This window comes from Tiliqua scincoides, chromosome 3 (assembly GCF_035046505.1).
Source record: "Tiliqua scincoides isolate rTilSci1 chromosome 3, rTilSci1.hap2, whole genome shotgun sequence".
Lineage (NCBI taxonomy): Eukaryota > Metazoa > Chordata > Lepidosauria > Squamata > Scincidae > Tiliqua > Tiliqua scincoides.
The window spans coordinates 87378673-87401018 of NC_089823.1; the positions used below are offsets into that span (position 1 = coordinate 87378673).

Below are 22346 nucleotides of genomic sequence, written 5' to 3' on the forward strand. Positions count from 1 at the left end.
AAAGACCAAAAAAGAAACATTGACTAACTCTTGAGCCAGTTTGATAATAAGTAGCAGCAGGAACCAGACTTCAGGCCCAAGAAGGTAAAAAATAGATTTTTGTCATCAACCTCAAGTAGCCGTTAGCCACTGTAAACAAAATGCTGGAATAGATGATCCTGCTTACAACAAAAAGGTGTTGTTACCTTGACTTTTGCAAAAGTCAAGACACAATACAGAAACAGAATGGGACCATCACAAATTGCCACAAATAGGGTGACATTTGAATCAAAAAATATTTTCCTGCTGACTAAAGGCCCAATCCTATCCAAATCTCCAGCACTGATGCAGCCCCAAGGAAAGGGAACAAATGTTCACTTTCTTTCTGGAGGCCTTCACAACTGTTCCCCTACCACAGGATGTAGCGCATGCCTCATTAGCATAGTTGCCTCAGTGCTGGAAAATTGGATAAGATTGGGCCCTTACTTTGCCAGCTCTCTGATCTCTGCCACAGCCATATGTTCACCAGAGGCAGCATGGATAGGAGGGGAACTGAAAGAGTCTGAATTCCAATTTAGCTTTAAAAGCCTTTGTAGGTTATTCACTTGTGCCAAAAAAGCAGATAACCTATCTATCTAAAGGCAGTCTCAATGAATCACTATTCTCCACTGCCACAGCTGTAAGAGTGTAAGCCTCTTGTATAGGATGCACTCACATTCAGCTATAGGTTTGTTGTAAACTAGGCCAGGTGCCTTTTGTCTCCCTCCTGAAAACCTATTTTAACTTTTACATGGACTTTAGGATATTGTACTGTCAAACTGAAGCTTGCAGTAGTGTCACACAAATGATAACATGTAGTATGTTTTATCTAATTGCACAGGAAGGTTCCAAAGCCTGCTTTGTCCTTGCTTGAAAATCCACACTGAACACAGTAGTAACACTCATTATGCAATGTTGTGGAAGAGCTTGAATGATTCTCTCAGAAACTGTGACACCATTAGGATTTTTACACAGGCTGGAATTGTATAATCAAGTTGCAACATACTTGCACGAATTCAAGTATGTGTGCTTAGCAATGAAGAGAGAAAAAGTTTTAATTGTGCAGACAATTCTGCCCCACCATTTCACTCACCAAGTACATGCCCAAGAGGGAGTGTGAGATAGGAGAATGAATCTGCGGTTCCCTCAATTCCCGTCTTAGTGTGATTTTAGTTTTTTAGGAGGTAGTGTTTTATGTATACAAGTTTTAAAGTTGTTCAGCTATACACAATTTTTCCCTTACATGCTAAATCCAGAAACTAACCCTTGTATAAAATGCAACCTGACTGGCTTATGCTAGGATTTTTCTTCTTACAGAAGAGCCAAGGAAGTATAGATACCATCTTATCTTATCCTATATGTTTTCATCTTATCTATATGTTTGATTTAGAAAACATATGGAAGTGTAGGAGTTTCAGATACCCTGGCACCGACAAAGGTGGCAGTCTATACGTGATGGACTGCCCCTCCCCCAAATTTTAAATTCCATTTATTTTATTTTGTAAACTTGATTTGAAAGTTTTTAACAGTAATTATCTGTCGCACATAGAAATAGCATTCCTTTTCTTAAACTATCCATGGAACTACATCACCCAACCAAACTTTGAAAGTCTGTATTTTGAGAAACTCAACAGCATAATATGATTTCCAAGATATGATGAACCAGCAGCACAGGACATCAGTAGTAAAAACTTTCCCATATTATAGGGCATGTCTGCAACTAGTATTAGAGTCCCATGGAACTAGATTTGGATGTTACCACATGAAGCAATTATACAATGTCAATGTGATATTGCCCTTCTTCCCTTACTTCCTTGCTTTAACTGATCAGTGGAGCAAGTTGAATTATTTATGTATAACAAATATTTGTTTAAACTGCATTCCATATATTAAAAAATAGAAAATTTCATTTAAATATTTATTATAAATCACATTTCACAAGTGCTACACAAGCTGCATATAAAAGGCATAATACAAAAACCTGACAGAGCACTTACTGTAATACAGATACCACTGAATTAACTGATGTGTTTTACAATGTAAAGAATAAGTAATATTCTTTTATTAGCAATAATTTGAGGAGATTCTGAAATTACAGACAATTCTTCAATTCTGACAGTATAAAAAGAAACCGGGAAGTGTTAATAAAAACTTGACTATTTGACAAAATAGTAATCCATTTGGTTTATGATGCTCTCGCCCTGCACATTGCAGAGGATGGCCTCCAATTCTTTAAAATTATGTTCCCTGCTAAAGTCAGGTGAAAATGCTGTTGTCTTTAGCCAGCATAAAGTGCTAATATAGGAGAGAAATCCTTATTTACATATTTACACACAGCAGATTGTAGAAACAGAATGAAGAACAAACCAACAATTTGTTTAAAAACCCACAACCTCTACAGACTTCAGTATAATAAGACAGCCCCTGTGTACCGTGTCTACTTGGTTTATTCACAGCAAGTCTCTTTCCCGAGGCCCAGTATGGCTGAATAAATGATCTGTATTCTATTATTAATATCTTATTCAGAATGAATGAAACTTTGTGTTAGCAATATGATTTTTTTTGACATTCCAAACCAGCTGGAAGTCCTACAGATGCTTTTCACTTCAATATCTGAAATTAATGAAGTTGTCTCAGTGAGTAGAGGTGGCACAAACATAGAATGAAGTCAGCACTCAAAATTCTCAGGGCAGATTTGACATGTAAAAGCATAATTTGAAATCTTCTACTATGGATTTTATATCAAGGCGATAATCCAAAGTAAAAGTCCTTCATGCTTCTGCAAACCTGGCTTCTTCCAAACACTGAAATCTATTCTCAAACACTACTCTTTATACAGTATCCAAAACATGTGATATCTGCAGCAAAAGTCACAAGTGTCCATGATGAATATTTGCATGAAAAGCTAGAGTACCAGAACGCACACTTCTGAAAATTTCACATCCCAGGGTAACTGAACCACCAGAGCTGCTAGATTAGAGGTGGACAAAGTAAGGCCCAAAAAGCCTTCATTCCAACTCTCTGCTCCCCATCCATAACAATCTGACCCTCAGACACTATTCTGGGCAATACATCTGATGCTGGCAATGCATGCCCAAATATAGCAGCCAAACTCTGATGCTTCATCTGAGAGCGAATGTGCAGAAGGTGGTTTCAGACACACACCAATCAATTAATCATGCCAGGACTGAACATGAGTAAGCATGTGTCCTGTCTGGAAACAAGTAATGTCTAAGTGAACTGATGGTAAACAAGAGAGGAAGAAAAACTTGTCTTTCTTCCAAGAACTCTAATTCAAATTGAGCGCTGTTGAGAGTGGATAGAGAACAACCATGTATTCCTTTCTTTTTCTGAAGTACACATTACAGAAAATTTGTACAATTTTCTCTGTACCATTTTCATACCCCAATGTGGCCCATGGCATAAAAAGTTTGCCTACTCCTGTACTAGATGTTGAAAGCCAATGTAGACCCTGAAACTTTGAGAGCAAATATTAAAGTAAATGGTTTTTTATTTCTACCTACCCAAATTGGCAGCATTCCAAACAAAGTTATACACTTCTAAGTCATACTGATTTCAAAGGAAAAACGAATGCTTACAGCTTTCCCAGTGGTATTATAATTACTTAGTGTCTAACTTTGGCAACATGCCCACATTACCTATGCCTGCCTATGTAAACCACCTTGAATAAAGTCAGAGGAGTAATCCAATGACCAGAAAGGCAGTATATAAATACCTAGTTGTTATTTATTTATAGGCATATTATCTACAAAAATAAATCAATGCTCAGAAAATGCAAATCTGTTAAACTCATTTTAATCTCACCAAAACAAATATGCACACATCCAACCTTCTAACTTTTATAAAGCTATCCAATGTACTATTATTGGTCGAAATATTTTGCTTGTAACGTTTAAACATTATATGCAAAGAATTAGAAAGAGAGTTAACACTACATAATGTCATCTTATAAAAAAATATTGTAAAAAGTATTTAAAATGTGAGGTTCTATTTGTGGGATGCATTTAGGTTTTTAATTTTGTAAATGCAGTTTTCCTTCAAAATGTTTGACTATCAATGCGGAGTGTCATACAAGTCTAATGTACATCTCAGTCACCACTTGTTAGTGACATGGTTTTTTTCACATTCCCATCTGCATATCAGCAAAGTTATAGAAGCTCTCTACTTCTCTGGAAGCAGATGTCTTGTCCTCCGATACAAAAATCTAAATTTAAAAGAAAAAGGCAGTTATATTGATAACCAAAAGTCATATCTAAAAGTGTTCAGTAAACACAGCATTCCTTATACTTGATCAGTAATCAAATGAACACAGACTAGGAAAGAACTCATCCTGTGGTTAAAGTTAAGACACCAACCATTGATTCAGGAAAAGTCTTCAGAAAAATAGGTTTAGCAGTTACCTACAAGCTGCCTGTATGCATATTCACAGCTATCCTCTCAAAAAGCAGAGTATTTCACCTTGATAAGCAGAAAAATGTAAGTAAACAGAAGAAATTTACTTTCCACTTTGCTTAAGGACAATATAGGAGTATTAATTTCAAATATCTGCTGTTTCAGAGAGACTTGTTACATACAGATGGCCAAAGTTAGGATTCATAGTGCCTGCTGAGGGCCCAAAGTGACATCATTAAGCAGGAAGTGATGTTATTAAGCAGATGATGGCTAGAAATAAGCACTTTTTATCAAGCCAGAAGAGCCCAATTATAAGGGGAAGCTGGATAAATTGCTCCCGGGGTCACATGTGGCCAGCAGGCCTTATACTTGACATCCATGCTCTAGCACAGGGGTGCCCAAACCCCGACCCTGGGGCCACTTGTGGCCCTTGAGGCCTCTCAATGTTTCCCTCAGGGAGCCCCTAGTCTCCAATGAGCCTCTGGCCCTCCAGAGATTTGTTGGAGTCCACACTGGCCTGACCTGACACAACTGCTCTCAGCACGAGGGCAACTGTTTGACCTCTCACGTGAGCTGTGGGATGAGGGCTCCCTCCACTGCTTGTTGTTTCACATCTGTGATGCAGTAGAGGCAGCAAACGAAAGGCCAGCCTTGCTTTGTGCAAGGCCTTTTATAGGCCTTGAGCTATTGCAAGACCTTCATTCATTCATATAAGTTCATCTTTAATATATTCACTTATGTAAACTTATTTATTCCAATTTTAAATGTAAATATATTCAAATTAATATTTATTCCAATTTTAAATGTAAATTAATTATTTTTTCCCCGGCCCCCGACACAGTGTCAGAGAGATGATGTGGCCCTCCTGCCAAAAACTTTGGACACCGCTGCTCTAGCATGTTAAGCAGGAGTTGGAGGGATACATAGTATATATACATTGTAATATTCACTAAGCACAACCTAATATTACTTTTAAAAAATTAAGACAAAAACTTGTTTTGGCAATATAGGTTTGAATCCAAAGGACCACAAGTAGGAAGAGAAAATTAGCGCTGTTATGTGAATGCAAGTGGCAGCAGAAGACTTCTCACAGTGAAGTGCCAAAATGTATTAGGGTTGGGTTACAGGTTACAGCATGATTACTCTAATGCAGCATTTCTCCACCAGTGATACTTGTACCTGCAACATTACAAGTAGTGGTAGGAGGCTTGGCTCAGCGGGCAGTGCTCCAGTGTGCACTTTTTGCACATTAAAAAAGTCTTCCCATCCACCCTGTGCCTCTTATCAGCATTTGCTGTATCACATCTGGCCTCCCAATCTGGAGTAACTGGCAAGGACATCATCGCTAGTTATTTCTGATGGTATTGCCAATAGGAGGACCATGCAAAGTGGTACAGCAGGGGACAAACATTGAGAAATGCTGCTCTAGTGGGCAACAGAAAGTTTTTGAAGGCTGCTTGTGGGAAATCTTGCATATGGACCATGGAACAGCTTCTCTGATGGGGGAGGAAAGTACAAGTGATTGAGGGACAGACATTCACACAGACTTATCAGAAGAGATGTTCTGCTAATGGATGAATCCTTTGAATACAAGCCACTGTATCCTTATGAGCAAGTGTACTTCTGTAGGGAAAGCAACACAACTTGTCATTTGCACCAAGAGTTCCAGAAAACTCTTCAGGAGTCTATACTACCACTCACCTTGGCTCCACTAAAGACATTACCAACAATATCTTGGCAGGCAGCTACAGAACCATCTCCGCTGAATTCTAGCGCAACAACAGGACCTAGAAAACACAAGTTTAAAATACTTGAACATTAGGATCTTTGAAACTTTGCCTGCTGAAGACAACTTCATTTTCACACATCGTAAAACCAAAAAAGGATCTCTCTATGATGCAATTACAGTCTAGATATTGAAACAAAGAAGGTACAAGGCAGGGGTAAACAGGAAAGCATATGCAAATGTTTTAGCTATTCATATGCAACTTGGTTATTTGCTGTGGAAGAGAGAACTCTGGGCTGATGCCAAAAACTTTGCAGAAAAGCAACTTGAGGGGGTTCTTGAGCCAAACAGCAGGTACAAATATGCTTAATACTTTTTATAGGAAACACTAGAACTCTGAATTCTTGAACTCTGTATAACAGCAGTTCTCAAACAGCCTCAGGAGCCCTTTATATTCCTAAAATGAATTTTGGAATGCCCTACTAGAACATGCACCAAGTCTCCAGGAGCCCCAGAGCACTGGTGCAGCACAGAATGGTGTAGCACCAAGCCCAACACCAAATACTACTGATGAACAGGGATGAGAAAGGAGCACCGTAAATAGGGGAGGCAGGAAGGATGGCTGAGCAAATCAGGCAGGGGGCAGGTGGCTACTTATGGTGTGTTTGTGGAGCTCCTGAGGGGGTCTTAGGAGTCTCCTAAGAGCACATGTTAAGAAATGCTGCTTAAGGTATTAAGCATATGATCCTTAAGCACACTGAAATTTCACTAAGCACACACTATTACCACCAACAGAGTTTCTGGTGTTATTTAAACACATAGAAAAACACTTACAAGTCTGACCCAAAGTGTACCACATTTTCGGATATTCTGTCATCTCAGTTTACACGCAATATAATACTTTTACTTCAATTATCCTTTGCCTCAGGCACACTACTAAATTTTAGAAAGGAGGTATCCATAATACCTTTTTCAAGTAAAGGGGTGAATTCAGATGCTCTTTGCTGGAACACTCGCAGAGCATCATCAGCTTTCATTGAAACTTCTTTAGTCTGTACCAGCCAAAAGCCTTTTCCAGTCATCTGTTGAACATCAACCAGAATTAGAATTGCTTATAAAACACAGCTGTATACATTATGAGATGAACAGTCTTGCTTGTTTAAAGGGTAATGTTCCAACCATATGCAAATAATTCTGCTTATAATACTACAGCCTTTCTTCCTTTTGGTATATTATTGCCTCTTCTCACTACAATGACAGTCCCAGTCTTCTAAATTTCAAGTTACCCATAGCTACACCATGTTCTAAGCTCCAAGGGGATAAGCCACAATTGCAAACAGGCAGACCTAAAACAAAAACAACTATTCTGGCTTTAATCAATTTGGGGAGTAGCTTAGATCAGAAATGGAACATGTCAGTGGATAGGGTGGACTTTAACAGGATAGTCCCATAAATAATCATAATAGCTTATGAAAATACAATCAGTTACCCAGTTTCACCTATTTATGTGAAATATGAATTTCAATTTATTGAATGTTTTTTAACATTTAAAACATTTTAACATTTGTGCTTTTTCAATTACTGACAAACATACAACTGCTCTGAAATTTAGGTCTGCACCAATTATGAGTCTTTATAAAATAGCAATGTACTTTCCGCAACATATTTAACACTGATTAGCCATATAGAAGGACTCAAGCAAGAGCTATGTTTAGCTCTCACGTTAGCTAACGAAATTAACTGACAATCAGTACTCTTAAACCTTAAGATTCCAAGGTATTATCCAGAACTCTATGCCACAGGATTTCAAACCTTGCAATCTCAGTTTGCATTATATAAATTTCTACATATTAAATGATGATTTAATGAAAATAAAGAAAAACGCAAAAAAGCACTCAGTTTCTGGTGGTTGTGGGGTACTTCTTTCTCCCCCATGTTCCACAACTCTTTCCCTGTTTTCTTTAGAGTCATATATGGACAACAAAATAAGCAAGAAACTACCCCATCCACAATTCACATGGTTTTATCTGTCTTTACAGTTGCTAATCCGTTCCTCACAAATAGTGAAGAGAAAAGCAGTAAGAGTAACTTGAGGCCCATTCGTGACATGCAGATTTGCAGACAGCTCTACAACTCCCCATGCTAAGTTATAAAATTCCAAATTTGTAAAGATTGTATTATCTTAAAGCAGACACATTAAATCCACAACAGTAGTGAGGAGCATGTCCTAGCAGCCATTTACGAGACTGCCGAACAAAATTCAACATTTTAACTTGGTCTCCAAAAAGGTTCTATAATCCCCAGAAGAAATACAAGTTTAAATGTAAGAACGAAGTACTTCATACCTCATCAATTAGCTTCCTAGCATTTGCAGTCGTGTAATCCCCAGCAAAGAACACTGCCAGGCAAGATTCCTCACTGCGCTTCTGACGTCTGCCCCGTGTGATTGGAATTATGCTCCTGTTGGCATCAGTTGAAATCCTGACTGCTTTCAGTTCTTCAGAAGCTGGCAGTGGTACACAGTCCTGAATTTGGGCATCCTCAGATAGAAGACTCCAGTTGTTCTCTCCTGGGACTGGTGTGAAGTCATGGATGTTACTCCATGTGTTGTTGAAAATGCTCAGCCCAGCATCTTTCAGCTGCAAAGCTAGTTCTGGATAGTAGTACTGAAAACACCCAAACTTCATACCTGTAGAGGATTCAATAATGGGTTGGGTGGCACAGCACAAGAAGACTTCCATCTTTCTACAGTCCCGGGTACGAAACTGTTGACAAGCCACTATGCATTTGCAGTCTTTGCAGTCACGGAAAAACACGCTGCCTTTCACGGGTCCTAAAAAGATTTGGCAGCCTATACAGTCATCAATAGTGATTGTAGCAGAATGGTCAAAGATGTAGATAGCGCAGTTCTCGCAGTCCTGAATAACAAATTGCTGTCCTGCAACTGTTCCAGGTAAACGTCCTACTGTTTCATCCTTGAGTCCAGAAAACATGTAATCTTTAGGATCAATCTGGAAGAAAACAGAAGATCATGCAGCTGGACTATTTTACACTTGGTACACAAGTTGTTCTTAAGAGAAAGTTAGACCTGTCATGCAGGATACCAGGGTCAACTGTTTGGTTCTGTGAAAATGCAGGAAATATTTAAGGAATATTGCAGCAAATATTGCAGCAAATCAAAGGATATTGCAGCAAATCAAACAAACATTCAAATTCTACACTTGTTTCAGACTCCCAGTAAAACATCCTACATTATATAATTTTACCTCTGTCCTCTTCCCTTTTTGAGAAGCTGGAGAATCAAAGTCTTGTCTATACTATACCAGTGTAATTGTAATCCAACTGCCCAATTAATAATCAAGGATAAGAGATACACAGTATATGGAAAGGTAATTAAATGGACCAGTTCTTGCCAGAGTAACAAGCTGAGTAACAGTATTGCCATGAACTCAAGCAGTTCTTCAGTGGTTCCTTTTTAGTGATAAGTGCTTTGGCAGACCAGGAACAGAATTCTATAACTTAATAATTCATTTAGTGTTGCTATTAAAAATGTACACCAAACTACTTAGCTAACTTTTAAAAGGACATTGTAGAATAAAGTTTTGCATTACGGAAAAGGTATGGTTAGGATATCATACAAGTTGTATTTATTTTAGCTGTAAACCATTACAAGGTTGTAAAATTATGGTGCAATCCTAACCCTTTATGTCAGTACTTTCCAGCACTGGAAAACTGGCGCCAATGGGACATATGCTACATCCTACATGTGGAAATGGAAAAGGTGCAAAAGAGAGCAACTAAGATGATGATTAACAGTATTTATATACCGCTTTTCAACAAAAAGCTCACAAAGCGGTTCACAGAGAAAAATCAAATAACTAATGGCTCCCTGAACCAACATGGCTCAAAATCTAGAAAGATGCAAAAGAACACCAGCAGGCAACCACTAGAAAAGACACTGATGGGGTGAGGAGGGCCAGTTACTCTCCCCTTGCTAAAAAAAAGAGGAGCACCCACTTGAAAAAGTGCCTCTTACTCAGTTAGCAGAGGTTTACTGAGCTGGAGCACCTTCCTTATGAGGAAAGGCCTCTTCAGCCTAGAAAAGAGACGCCTGAGAGGGGACATGATTGACACATACAAAATTATGCATGGGAAGGATAAAGTGGATAGAGAGATGCTCTTTACACTTTCACATAACACCAGAACCAGGGGACATCCACTCAAATTGAGTGTTGGGAGGGTTGGGACAGACAAAAGAAAATATTTCTTTACTCAGCATGTGGTCGGTCAGTGGAACTCCTTGCCGCAGGATGTGGTGATGGCATCTGGCCTGGATGCCTTTAAAAGGGGATTGGACACGTTTCTGGAGGAAAAATCCATTATGGGTTACAAGCCATGATGTGTATGCGCAACCTCCTGATTTTAGAAATGGGCTATGTCAGAATGCCAATGCAAGCGACGGCACCAGGATGCAGGTCTCTTGTTATCTGGTGTGCTCCCTGGGGCATTTGGTGGACCGCTGTGAGATACAGGAAGCTGGACTAGATGGGCCTATGGCCTGATTCAGTGGGGCTGTTCTTATGTTCTTATCCTGCATATGGGTGTCACTCACGGAGGCTTCCTCAAAGTAAGCGAATGTTTGTTCCCTTACCTCAGAGTTGCATTGCCCTTATATCAGTGCTGGAAAGGGGTTAGGATTTCTGTCCAATATTGCATATATGCAACAGAGATCATAAGTGTACACCTGTGTACTGGGCAAAAATGGGTTAAAATTGTAAGACTACACTGCAGTTTAATGCAATGGTAGAATAATGCAAGAAATTGAAACCAAAAGTGAATTTTGGTCATAGCAAAAATAAGAAACCACATTAAAGTTTTGCTAGTTCTCTTAGTGCACAATCTTAACCCCTTATGTCAGTACTTTCCATCACTGACATAGTGGTGCCAATGGGACATGTGCTACATCCTGCAGGTGGGTGTCACTCACAGAGGCCTCCTCAGAGTCAGCAAATGTTTGTTACCTTACCTCAGAGCTGCATTGCCCTTAAGTCAGTGCTGACATAAGGGGTTAGGACTGCACCCTTAATCTCATAACACAATGAGCAGAATTCTTCCTTACAGTACTTTTGGTGAAAAGTTGCTAGAAGACAAAAAAGTCCATTAAGGTTGAATCTTAAAGTTGTAGGTTCCATGCTAAACACAAACTGTTTCTGGATTTCCTCTTTCCTTCTCACAGATTTGGCAATTTCAACAATACAGTTGAAGCATTGTTGCAATCCAGTTTACACTTCCTCAAAATATCAAGCTTTAGTTAATTTCTTTCAGCAACCTCCACTTGCAAAAAATATCAAACCAGGTCCAGTTCTTACATTTATACAGTTATTACACTTAGATCACAATCCAGTTCTGCATTTATCCAGTTCTCACTGGACTCTATTGTCTAATTCCATGCTCTGCAACACTGCTAAAACACACAGGTTTTCCAACAAGAAGCTAGTGGATGTTGCTTGATTTTTTTTAAGTGGCCCTTTAAGAAAGTTAAGGTGTCCAAATAATCAATGCTGCATATTCTCCATGGTTTAATAGACAGTAGCCTGATTATAGTACTCAATCAGCAGCAAGGTTTGATGACCAGAAGCATCATGTTGGAATGTGTGTTGCCTTCTCCCCATATTTTGCCATCTGCTGCTATGATACCCAAATAGAGCTAATGTATCTTACATTTTTGAAGACTTTTTAAAAGTGTGCCATTTTATAACTAGTTTTGTAGTACACATTGGTATAATTCAAGTTAATGCACAGCTCTCACTGAAATATGTTATGGGGTTAAGCATCACAAGTTGCAAACAAATTGTCTTTTACTTTTATTTAAAGTACTTACTTTTGCATACTGAAATGCAGAAGTCACTCATTAGTTCAAAATGCATTTTCAAAAGATGCATTTACCTTAAAAATTTTTATTATATTTTGTTTTCAACAGGGTATAAGCCACCTTGAGGGCCTCTTAAGAGGTGGAAATGCAGCACATAAATTGCCAAATAGATATGTTATAAAGTTTTATCCTAGCTACACAGTGAAAACAGAGAGCAAGTCACATTTATATGTTTATATTATCCTAAAGTAAGTGGAACAAAAACTGACAAGTGAAATTATGGGGGGGGGGAATAGCTCATTGCAACCGCACTAGTTCTGCATTCAGAACATCTCAGATTCAATCCCCAGCATTTCTGGGTATGGGGAAGTAATGTTCCTGTCTGAAACCTTGGAGTGTCACTGCCAGTCAGTGTCAATACTGAGCTAGAAGGACTACCTCACTACAAAGCAATTGCCTCTTACTGAAGGTCTGAATTACTGTCTTGTCCTTTCAAGAGTGCTCCACCTACAGAACGAGCAAATATGCAGCAAGCATCATTTCTGCATGCCTAAATTTGACATAATGTGGTTCCCAAGACTTCTGCAATATAGCAGAAGACAAGACACCAAAGAAGGCCAGGAATCTAGCAATATCTAAAAATATTGTCACCTACATATATAGTCTGTTCAGTCCTGTTCTAGTCAATGCTTACAGAAATGAGATATGGGTTTTCGTATAGTACATTACCAGTGTATAGTAAAATTAAAAGATTAGGCAACCAATGTACAGGGCGTTCCAATGTGCACCCACTTTACATATATGTTTAATGTCAAATGTATTATGCTATGATTCACGCATGTACTGCATATGGGTATATATAGGAGCAGTTGCTTGACCCAATTAATTAATTAATTAGACCAAGTGCTAGAAATGTTTCCTGCTGGCACCTATACACTGCTGACATCACTGACGAAACAATGTGCAGACAGTGTGCTGGAATGGTTCTACACATCTCTTTAATTGCTTCAGTTTTGAGTGTTTCAGTAACACCGCCAAGTATGTAAGGTGTGTGTCTGCACCCTCACCTGAACTTTATTCAGATTATTATTGGGGAATAGGGGCCCAATCCTAACCAGTGCAGCAGAGACATCGGTGGGGGGAGGCAGGGAGGAGGAGTGCCGGGGTAGGGGGAGGTAGGACAGGGTGGGGAGGAGGCTGCCCGCCTGACAGGAAGGCTCGACCTGCAGGTCATCATAGAATTGAGTGGCCCCATTGCAGGGCTACTTGCTTTACCTGGGGAAGGGGACAAAAGTCCCCTTCTTCCGAGAAGGTGGTGGTGGCTGCCTAGGGCGAGTTGGATGCAGCAGCACCTATTTTCGGCACCACTGTAGCCCTGCACACCAGGCAGCTCAAGATTAAGCTGTAAGGCAGTGAAGGATGCCTTACCCCAGTTTGTAATTCATCATGAGGAGTTTTTCTTACTGGCTAAGTGCTTGGAACATCCAAGAATTGTTGGATATGACCAAGTTAAAGTATGTGTATGTGTGACACCCTGTATAAAGTATTCTAATTCTGATTTCTAGATTAGACTATACCATTTACTGTAGTCAATACAGCTCTCTTTACTTATGGAGAATTACAGCAGAAGAAAACTCTTACAAAAATGGTTATGGGCATACCAACACTCCAGTTTTATCTGCCTTTAAATATTTTCCTTTCACAGAAGACATTCTATGATCTCCCTTGACCTTAGGGTAGCTCACTCAGATTTTTGTAGATATGTTTTTAATGCAATAGTATAGCTAAATCAATTGAAGTTTTTTTTTACTAACCCAAAAGAAGGTCTCATCTGGAATCTTATGCACATTTACCAGGAATAAGTCTCACTGAAGTGAGAAACTTACAGTACCTCTGATAAACATTCATAGGATTGGACTGCTGACATACACATTAGGGTCTATGGAAGAGCCTTATGCTCTTCCCTATGGAAGACATCACCCTCATAAGGAAGAAATCACATGAAAAAATCACATGAAAAAACTACTTAACTAGCCCTTTTTATGAAACATCAGTTACGAGTCATCAGTCTAGCTCTGTCTCTTATCAAGAAGAGTCCTGGATCTTAACTCCAACCCTCCCCGACAACCTTCAGCCTTGAAACATATTAAACCCATGGCTTGACATAATCCACTTGAAAGCTTTAGGTGACACACAAGGGCATTTGGCAAGGGTTAAGTATAAAAGTTGAAAGAATATAAATTTGGAGCTATCCAAGTTACAGATTTTTCCCCCTTCTCCACTTCAATCAAAAGCCATTTATAAATCCAAATATTAATACTGCATTCATACATCCAAGACCCAGATGGCAGCATTCACAACAGGTTCTTAACACAAGCATCATAACCCACACCTGAGAAATGCTGAGGTCAGTGCTATTCCAAATTCAACTAGGTTACATTTCAAAAACTTGAGGATTTCTAGTTACAAGATTTTAGACCTTAAAACAGAATGATGAGGAGGAGGAAGAGCCAACAGTGGACGAACAGACATGTCCCCAGGAGCTCCTGGGAGACAGTTTGTTTACCCCCAAATACTGCAGGTCTGAAGAGGACCTGAAGATCTTTGTTAGGAGAGACAAGATCTTCATCGGTGCAGGTATCTGGGAAACTGAAAGCCTGACCGAGGGGGGGGGGGCTTTCTTCTCAGAGGAACCTAACCATTTGTGACAATATTGGGGGAGGTGCAGTGATCTGCAATCAAGCTGCTGGATCCGTGCTGAGATGCCATATGGAAGGGGGAGGGGAAAGCATAAAGTTTAAAGTTTAAGCTGGAAATTTAAGATAAGCAAGTGTTAATATTGTCCCCGGCTCTGATTGACTGATTTGGCTAAAAGCCATGGATATATTGGAGGCGTCAACGAGAGACTTCTTAAGGAGATTGAAAGAGCTCTTTTTCTCTGTCGTGGAATAAATTGGTGGTGGATTATAATTACAACTATAACTTGGGTGTGAACTAAAATCCAGAATTACTCTTGGATATAATTGGATATAAATATAATTCTCATTAGATTTGAAAGAGCTTTGTTTTCTCTGCACCAGAGATGGTGAGACTGTTTTCTTTCGTTTTGTTTTTCTCTCCATTAACCGCACTGGACTGTTACCTGCAAGAGGTATTAAGGAATGCAGATGGCAAACTAGTAATGACATGGTAGAAGTGAAGAGAATAATATGTTGGGGACATTTAGTGGACTAGAGAGAAATTGCAAAATGGATTCTGTTCCAGAAATGTGGATACAGAAAATCTTGATTAATACGGAGAGATTGCTTGTTATGGAGCGACAACAGCTGAATTGGTCCTCGTAGATTCAAACCAGTTTGGAGACTCTTTCCCAACAGATAGATGTCTGTGAGGAACAATTGGAAGATGTGAAGAAACAAGCAGAAGATAAACAAGGGAGTGAAAAAGTGGACAAGGAAGAAAATCTACAGGATGATCAATAGGATGAAGAAGAGGCGCTTATGGAGATTAAGAAAGATAAGATGAACAGAGTAACAGGAGTGCACAAATCACAAAATTTGTTGGGACAAGAAGGAGAAAATATATCCCAGTTAACTGGAGCTGAGATAGCTGAGGTGATAATTTTGGTAATTAGATTATTTTGTTTTAATATTAATGAGCAATTGAAGTTAGTTTACGCTTGGTAGAAAGTGAATATTTACAAAATATAGTATAAGGCATTAGGGAAAATGTATTGTATATTATATAAATAAATAGATAAATCAATAAGAAGTAGAAATAGATGAGTAAGTAGATTAGGAGATATAGTATGATTAATTAGTAATGGGATATGGTATTTAGCACTCCTAAATGTATGTTATATGTTTGTGTGTGTTAATAAAATAATTTTAAAAAAAACAGAATGATATGCTTCCAGTCAAATAACTGATGAAGCAAAGATGACTGGTCATTGTCTGGTAAAGCACTTCATACATTCTTTTTATATATTAGAGTTCTAGATTTTGCAAAAGAATTCCATTTACAGCAGTCAACTGCTAGTTCTTGTACTCAACAAGACTATCTCAACTTCTGAATTTGAAAGCCTATGTGGTATGGTAGTGGAAAGAATCTTAGACAATGGTATATACCAGGGGTGTCCAAACATTTTGGCAGGAGGGACACATCATCTCTCTGACACTGTCGGGGGCCGGGGAAAAAATTAATTTACATTACATATTTGAATAAATGACTATATTAGAGATGGAACTTATATGAATGAATGAAGGTCTTGCAATAGCTCAAGGCCTATAAAAGGCCTTGCACAAATCAAGGCTGGCCTTTCCTTTGCTGCAGCTGCTACATCACAGACGTGGAACAGCAAGCAGTGGAAAGAGCCCTTGTCCCACAGCTCACGTGAGAGGGCAAACAGTTGTCCTCACGCTGAGAGCAGTTGTATTGGGCTAGCACGGACTTCAGCAAGTCTGCAGAGGGCCAGGGACTCATTGGAGACTGGAGGCTCCCCATGGGCCGGACTGGGCGTCCCCGAGGGCCGCAAGCGGCCCCCGAGCTGAGATTTGGGCAGCCCTGATATATACTATATAGGATCCTACTCAGATGAGTAGGGCAAGTTATGGTTTCTTATATAGTTGAATAAAAAGTAGCCTTGAGTACATTACCCCAAATTGTTTGGAGCAAGACAAAATGATGAATAAATTCATATTTCACGTTATTTTGATATATTGTTCCAGCAACTTTAGTCAAAGTGCTCTTGCATAAAAATCAAATAAAGTTTTGTTCTAGTTATTCAAAATACTACCTCTCCCCTTAGGTATTAATATACTGTCAATTTTGTGTAGCGTGTTATAATGTTCCAAGCTGGTACCAGTTTATACTCCACAAGAGAGGAGCATATACAGATAAATAGCTCCTGGATATTAGTCAGTGATAAACATCTATCTAGTTCTGCACAGTTTAAGTCCAAAAACAGAAAATCCTCTTACAATGAGAGGAGCTCTTCATTACCACAAGAGGAAGTGAGTCAAAAACTATATGGAAGTTTCCTATAGCTGAAATCAGCACCAAGAAAAGCACAACATAACATGATTCAAGTGTTCCACATTTTATTTCTCAAGTGTCCAATGCACAGGACAGCCAACACCAAGAAAACAGGGTTTACATAGCTTAAAAGACTTGCAATGATTATGGAAAGAATATGGTTAGCTACCAGACAAACAGGGAATCCTATGGGGATGAGAAAAACCTCAGTCACTCTACCCACAACCACATCCCTATACCCAAGAGATGGCTAGAGAGGAAGAAAGAAGAGAAATGAGAAGACTGTTTACCTGATGCAAGACATAATGATCACACTATTATATTCAGACTACAAACATAACCACTGCCAGATTCAATATCTCTCAATACTGATTACGTCCCAGAGGAGTAACCATGTTAATCTTTAGGTACCACAAGACCTTTTCCTCCTAAAACAGATGTATTGTGGTGTAGGCTTTCAAGAACTAGAGTTCACTTCATCCAATATATATATTCATCCAATATATTAATACTCAACACTGATGAAGTCCATAAAGGTTGATGCCACCAAAATCTACTAGAACTTTGCTTTAAACATAAGTGAAGACCCCCCCCCCCCAATTAGGGTACAATAGAAATACGTGGGTGAAGGAACTCTATCTTTAACTACCTACTTACAGAGAATGGCACAGCAGTAAGCGACAGGGACTGGTACCTCCAAAGAAACTAAAGGGAAAACAGTGCACAACAAGGTACACAGAGAAAGAGGAAGATCTGTGCAACAAAACTTCGCAGTTCATTAGACAAGAACAAGAATAAGAGAAGCACAGGAAAAGGAAGAGAGTATACCTCTCAGCAGCAAAGCAGTTCATTTAACCCTATACATAACCTTCTATGGACAAGAAGATCTGTGCAATGAAACTTAACACTTCATTAGACAAACACAAGAATATTCAAAAAGGAAAGCACCCCTCTCAGTAGCACAGCAGTTGATTTAACCCTAAGCATGAGTCACTTTTGCAATACATAAAGCTTGTATTGTGCTAATCCAGCCAAAACCACTGCTGACCTTCACTTTTTTTCCCTGTATAGACTGCGTTTATGCAGCTCCCATCAGCTAAGGCAGCCAGACCAAGCTCACACCGGGGCTGATGATGCTTCAGACACCACCAGGAAAAAAGCAATAAAAGAGAAAAGTCACTGCAACCATCCCAACCCTACAAACAGGGCAAATCCGCAACACAGGCTGCAATCCTATCCACGCTTACCTGGGAGTAAGCCCCATTGCCTATAATGGGACTTCCTTCAGAGTAGACATACACAGGATTGAGTTTTGAGGTTTCATACTTACCTGGGAGTAAGTCCCTTGCCTGTAATGGGACTTCCTTCAGAGTAGACATGCATGGGATAGGGCTTTGAGGCTTCATACTTACCTGGGAGTAAGCCCCTTGCCTGTAGTGAAACTTCCTTCAGAGTAGACATGCATGGGATAGGGCTGTCAAGGATGCGAAGGGCTACACGGTAAGCCGCAATACTGAGCTTGAGAGCCCCAGGTGTCCTCCTGCAGGCAGCCATGGAGCCGCCCCATCCCCTTGAAAAGCTCCCGGCAGCCCCCTCCCACCGCCAGCAGGGTTCGACTCCCATTCGCAGAGGAGCGGGCGAGCCCAGGGGTGGGTCAGGAGAGGCGGGGGGGGGTTGGGCGCGCGCTTCCTTGGGGTCTCCCTGCTCTCCTCGGAGGGGCGAGCGGCCGTTCGAACCAAGACGTTATGGCGCTTACCTTGGCTCGCTGGTCCCAGCTGTACTGCGGCTGCTTCTCGGGCCCCGAAGCGGCAGTGGCGTCGCCGGCGCCGGTCTCCGCGCTGGGTAGCGGCTCTTTGGCCTGCTTCCTCCGCTTGGAGAAGAAGCAGCCCATGGCTGTCCTCCGCCGCCGCCTCGCTCGCAGCCAACCGCCACTCTCGGCGCCTCACACCCGCCTAATGAGCTCAACCCGCCCCCTCCCGCGCCTTTCAGCCCTCGGTTCCGGCTTCTCCCTCAGCCGTCTCCCAAGGCGACGGCGGCTCCTCCCCCATCAGCAACCTGCAACCAATAGGAGTTCGGCGTTTTCAGGCGAGTGCCCGTCAATCATCCTCGCTGGCGAATCAGGAGCCGCGCCCTACCCCAGTCCCTTACATCTTGCCCAGGACATGGAGCAAAATCGTGTACACATTTGGTCCTTGTTGCGTATACGCAACGTTGGGCAGAAATGGCTCAAAGAGACCCAGGAGAGGCTCTCTTCCTCCTGTTGGTCTTGCTTTCTTTGGCTGCATTTCATTAAGGGAAGTAAGGCATGAAAATTAACTTTTTTTTTTTTTTAAAGTGCTGAGGTTTAACCACTTTACCCTGGGAGTGCCCTTATTTAATCCCAATTTTGGGGATGTGTTAGGGGAACATCTGGTTGAGGGTCATTTGCTGCAAGGAAAACCATTCTACAGATGCTTGGAGGGGGGTCATGTTGGGAGTGTTAGGAGAGTTAGGACAGACCAAACAAAATATTTCTTTATCCAATGTGTGGTTGGTCTGTGGAACTCCTTGCCACAGGATGTGGTGATGGCATCTGGCCTGGATGCCTTTAAAAGGGGATTGGACAGATTTCTGGAGGAAAACTCCATCACAGATTACCAACTGTGGGCCAAATCCTATCCAAATTTTCAGTGCGGGTGCTGTATCCTGCGGTGGGGAGGCAATCACAGAGGCCTTCTCAAGGTAAGGGAACATTTGTTTCCTTACCTTGGGACTGCATCATGGCTACAATGGTGCTGGAAAGTTGGATAGGTTTGGGCCCTGTGATAGGTAAGTGCAACCTCCTGATTTTTGAAGTAGGCTACCTCAGAAGGCCAGATACCAGGGAGGGCACTAGGAGGCAGGTCTCTTGTGGTCTTGTATGCTCCCTGAGACACCTGGTGGGCCACTAGGCAGCATATAGTGGGCCACTGGGCCACACAGGAAGCTGGATGGGCCTTTGGCCTGATCCAGCAAGGCTCTTCTTATGTTCATATGGAGTAAATCCAGACTATTCTGAAATCCAGGCATTTTGGTGCTCATTCCCACATACAGTGCAGGTACAGGCTGTAATTCTAGGCAGAGGCATAACTAGGGTGGAGCTTGAGGGGCACCTGTCCTGGGCGCAACACAGGGGGGGCGCATGACTGCTCCTTCTCCGCCCGAGTTATGGGGGAGTTAGTTCACACATCCTCATTCTTTCTCCTTCAAAGGGTCGCCTCCACAGAAGAAGGAATGGGGTTGTGAATCCACCACAGTGAGTGTTTCCTCCTCTGGGGAGAACTCGAAAGTTACATCATGACATCACTGCCCCAGGTGCCAGGGCAGTGTGTTACGCCTCTGGTTCTGTTCTCTGCTCTGTAGTGTGTACCTGTACAGACATTGTTGAAAAATGTCAAAGGGGCCAGGAGACACCCATATGGTTGCTCTGAAAAGAGCAAAAGGAAGCATCTCTCATATATTTATGCAATTATTCTGAAATCCAGAAAAATCCAAAATCCAGACACCTTCCCATCCCAAGCAGCCAGGAAAATGGATACTCAACCTGTATCCTGGTGCACCCGTGTGTCCGACATAGAGTACTGATATTCAGAACACGCATCAGGGTCAAGCTCTGCTGAACCCTGTTTCAAATTAGATCTTGTTTAATAAGTGGAATATGATAGAAGTTTTTGCTGTGTCCATGAGTAGATTGTGCTTTACCATATTGATTTATGATCTTTATAAGTAGTATTTAGTCAGATGCACCAAGGAAAAGTAAACTGCATTGAGGCTGGAAAGGGGTATAAGACTGGGTCCTTTATTAAGTGAAGAGTTAAGCCTGCAATCTTAGAATTAATGCCTTCCATGGTAGGCTTCCTCCATGCACAAAATAGTAGAAGAAATCAAAATGCAGGGTTGCGCTTCAGTCAGTAAGCTCAAGTTGCCAGTCAGTGACCCCGCAACTCAACTTGACTCAACTTGCACAACTTGACTTGACATAAAGCATGGCCATTGCAACTCGACTCAAGAATAATTTTTTCAAGTCCTAAGTCAGTAATTTCAAGAAATCAGTTTGTCTGAAGGCCGTCTTCCAGATCACCAGATTATAGCGCGATGCAGAAGCAATGGAAAAAAAGTAAGCAAGTATTCAAAATTAGAGGATATTTGCCAAATAACTATGTAAAAGATGCAAAGGTTTGTTTCAGTCCTACTATGAGTATTAAGTAGATGAGCACAGTGCAGTTTGAAAAGTTATTGTATATTGTGGTGGTGTCAGGGTGCTGGAGTTACATAGGGCTTCCCATGGTACCGCCCACCCCTAATGGCACATTGGGTGCTACCACTACTAGTGATACTGAGGGTTCAGGCAACAAGTGGACCTTCTGATAGGCATTCAGATTTTCAGCTAGCGTTCCATCTACCTAACTCCTGATGTCTCCTCCCTTGTACATCTTTTATGCTATTATTTTATTTTGTCATATTTGATTGAAAAAACTTAGTAGCCCGACTTCATCCTTTCTCTATCGCTTGAGCAGTGGTTCCTAGACTTTTTAGAAGCCCTAGAGACTGCTGCTAGATTTATAAATGCCAAGGGGTGTGGCTATAATGGTGATTGGGCAGCAGTGCTCCCCCCAAATAGCTTGATTAACTCTTAATGTACATAGCCTAATCAGTCAGTTTCATGAACCACCAAAAATTGGGTTGAGGCTCACTGGTGGGTCCTAAACTCACTGTTGGGGAACTGCTGCTCTACAGCATCCTGTGTGAAGCAAGCAAACAGGCGGCTTCTGTACAGTTTGGTCCAATTAAAAGTAAGGAAAATCATATTGCTACAGTTTCACCAAGCGTTACGAGAAGTGTGTTTAAGAATTTCCTAATCTTGCACCATACACAGGCTTCCTCCTGTGTTCAATCAGTAACTGCAAGTGTTGGTTCTGTTTTGATGGAGGATAGTGTCAATTTCCAATGCCAGAACACTGGGGAGGGGGGATTTCCTAGCAGGGACCCCAATTCTATGCTCTGTGCAGCATGTCAAGTGAACATTGTGATACAACTGCCCTTTAACTATCCCACTGATGAGGTGAGAGCTCACTAATGGTTCAGAATGATTTAGTGCATTGATGTTTCTTCAATGGGAGCTAGTGGCAGGAGACAACATCCTTGCAATACAATCCTGTGCATATCAGCTCAGTAAGAGCCCAATTCTATCCAACTTTCCAGCGCAGATGCAACTGCAATGCAGCCTCAAGGTAAGGAAACAAATGCTACAGTGCATGCCCCATT

At 40.9% G+C, this 22346-nt stretch overlaps 1 protein-coding gene across 1 annotated transcript; it reads right to left on the reverse strand.

The window, feature by feature from the left end:
• Window positions 1–1922: 1922 nt before the first annotated feature.
• RP2 (RP2 activator of ARL3 GTPase) lies at window positions 1923–19000 on the reverse strand. Its single transcript, XM_066621052.1, has 5 exons — window positions 18820–19000; window positions 8503–9168; window positions 7125–7239; window positions 6133–6218; window positions 1923–4243 (listed from the first exon to the last, which is right to left on the reverse strand). Exons 1-5 carry the CDS (start codon window positions 18952–18954, stop codon window positions 4160–4162), a joined length of 1086 nt encoding a protein of 361 aa, XP_066477149.1. The 5' UTR covers window positions 18955–19000; the 3' UTR covers window positions 1923–4159.
• Between the last annotated feature and the right edge of the window lie 3346 nt (window positions 19001–22346).